This window comes from Physeter macrocephalus, chromosome 21, assembly GCF_002837175.3.
Source record: "Physeter macrocephalus isolate SW-GA chromosome 21, ASM283717v5, whole genome shotgun sequence".
Taxonomy (NCBI): Eukaryota; Metazoa; Chordata; class Mammalia; order Artiodactyla; family Physeteridae; genus Physeter; species Physeter macrocephalus.
This window is the reverse complement of record NC_041234.1, coordinates 61,423,234-61,425,211: the sequence shown is the minus strand read 5'-3', so window position 1 is coordinate 61,425,211 and position 1,978 is coordinate 61,423,234. Positions and strand designations below refer to the sequence as shown.

The 1,978-nt window shown below is 40.7% G+C and overlaps 1 protein-coding gene across 1 annotated transcript in view; it reads left to right on the top strand.

Moving 5' to 3' along the window:
• The first annotated feature begins 309 nt into the window (after positions 1-309).
• The window catches only part of POF1B (POF1B actin binding protein), a 92,932-nt gene continuing 91,263 nt past the window's right edge, over positions 310-1,978 (top strand). Inside the window, 2 exon segments of the mRNA XM_055081592.1 lie at positions 310-487; positions 489-638. Of these exon segments, the coding sequence (XP_054937567.1) occupies positions 353-487; positions 489-638 (285 nt within the window). The 5' untranslated portion in view covers positions 310-352.

Sequence of the window (1,978 nt, the reverse complement as noted above, 5' to 3'; positions counted from 1 at the left end):
CTAGTAGCTATCTCCATAACAAAGCAGGGCCTCTCCCGTCAGGTAAACCTACCCAGTGATTCCGCCCCTCAGGGGTGTGGCAGTACTATTTCCTGGAGCAATCTCACGGGGAGGTTCCACTTTGCATTTGCACTCAACTACTTTGCTGCCTCCTCTGTAGCTGCCAGACCTGATTCTGCTGTTGCTCAGGTAACTGCCATGTCTCGCTGGCACCACTATAGGCAGTGGTGGTTGATAAAAGGCTTCTAACGTGTGTCTGCCTGCCTGCTTTCCTACCCCTTTCTTTCATGATCTCTCTCTGTTTGTTCCTTAGGGAGAGCATCTGGGGAGTACCTTGCTGACCACTGAGAAGATGATGAGCTCAAACTATTGGAGTGAGATGAGCAGCAGCAGCTGTGGGACTCAGCAATCCCCAGAAATGCTGCAGTGCCAGCCCCAGCATTACCACTGCTACCATCAGTCAAGCCAAGCCCAGCAGCCTCCAGAAAAAAAATGTAGTGTATGAGCGAGTGAGGACCTACAGTAGGCCCATGAACAAGGTGGTTGAGGCCTTGGACACCTACGGGTCACGGGAAGTGTGCTCCCCTCTCAGAACTGCCTCCTCCTACCAAAGCTTGCTTTGGAGAAACTGTTCCCAGGTACCACAAAGACAGCTATGCCAGAAAGGGGAAATCTTTGTTGCCTTTGTTTGCTTTTGAACCTCATTTCTTTTCTTTCTGCTTCTCTGCCTCTGTTCTACAGGATATTATCTCTTGGATTGCAGCTATATATGCAATGTACGGTCACCCAAATTCCATCTCTTGGCTGTTCTTTCATTTACTAGTTCTTGTAGCCATTTGTTTATCAGTTCCAGTGATTTTCATAATCTAACTAGAGCATAGGATGGTTCATTTTCTGTTGAATTAGATTGGAATATATGACCTGAGGTATTCTTTTGCTCCTACCACAAAGCAATCCTCAACTTGAATACAGTCATTTTTATAAAATAAGTTCCACTGATTCACTTCATATCAAAAGTAAACAGGTTTTTTTGTATCAAATATGGTGGTGCAGGGACAATGGCATGTATGGAGTGAGGAGCAATTATTTGTGTTTAGCAAATAGTATGCTACTCCAGGATAAGTGACAGGCACAATGTCTATTTGAATTGTCATATGTGTTTCATCTTTTGAAAATGAGGCATCGGTTCCTGTATAGTCAAAGTGGATAATTTATGAATATTAGTAGAAGGAATATTGAAAGAGTGAATATAAGATTGAGGAAGGCAAGATGTAAGCAATTGTTACATGAAAGCTAAAAAGGATGGAAGTCTAAGACACCCTTTAAAATGAAACAAATTTGTTTTTAAAGGGGTTAGTTTAGCATCAGTATCTGTGTTAATAATCTTGCCAATGAATAGGAAAGAACACTGCAAGACAATATAAAATTAACAGCTCTATGTCTGTTTTCATCTTTGACTCTCTTTATATTAAATTTGCATGTCTTTAAGCTTTCTGGAAACTTCCGCCCAAACTGAAATTATGGTTCAAGATACAAGTAGTACTGTGAAGAGCTCAAAAAGCAACCATCGGGATGATATCCTATGTTGCATTGTTATGCTGATCTGGAAAAATATGGATTATTTTTCCCAAAACAATAATTTAAATTAGGATATGGAGCAACATTTCTAAAGTATATAATGAAACTATTTATTTTATTTTTTTAATTTTATTTTTTTTAACATCCTTATTGGAGTATAACTGTTTTACAATGGTGTGTTAGTTTCTGCTTTACAACAAAGTGAATCAGTTATACATATACATATGTTCCCATATCTCCTCCCTCTTGCGTCTCCCTCCCTCCCACCCTCCCTATCCCACCCCTCTAGGTGGTCACAAAGCACCAAGCTGATCTCCCTGTGCTATGCGGCTGCTTCCCACTAGCTATCTATTTTACATTTGGTAGTGTATATATGTCCATGCCACTCTCTCACTTCGTC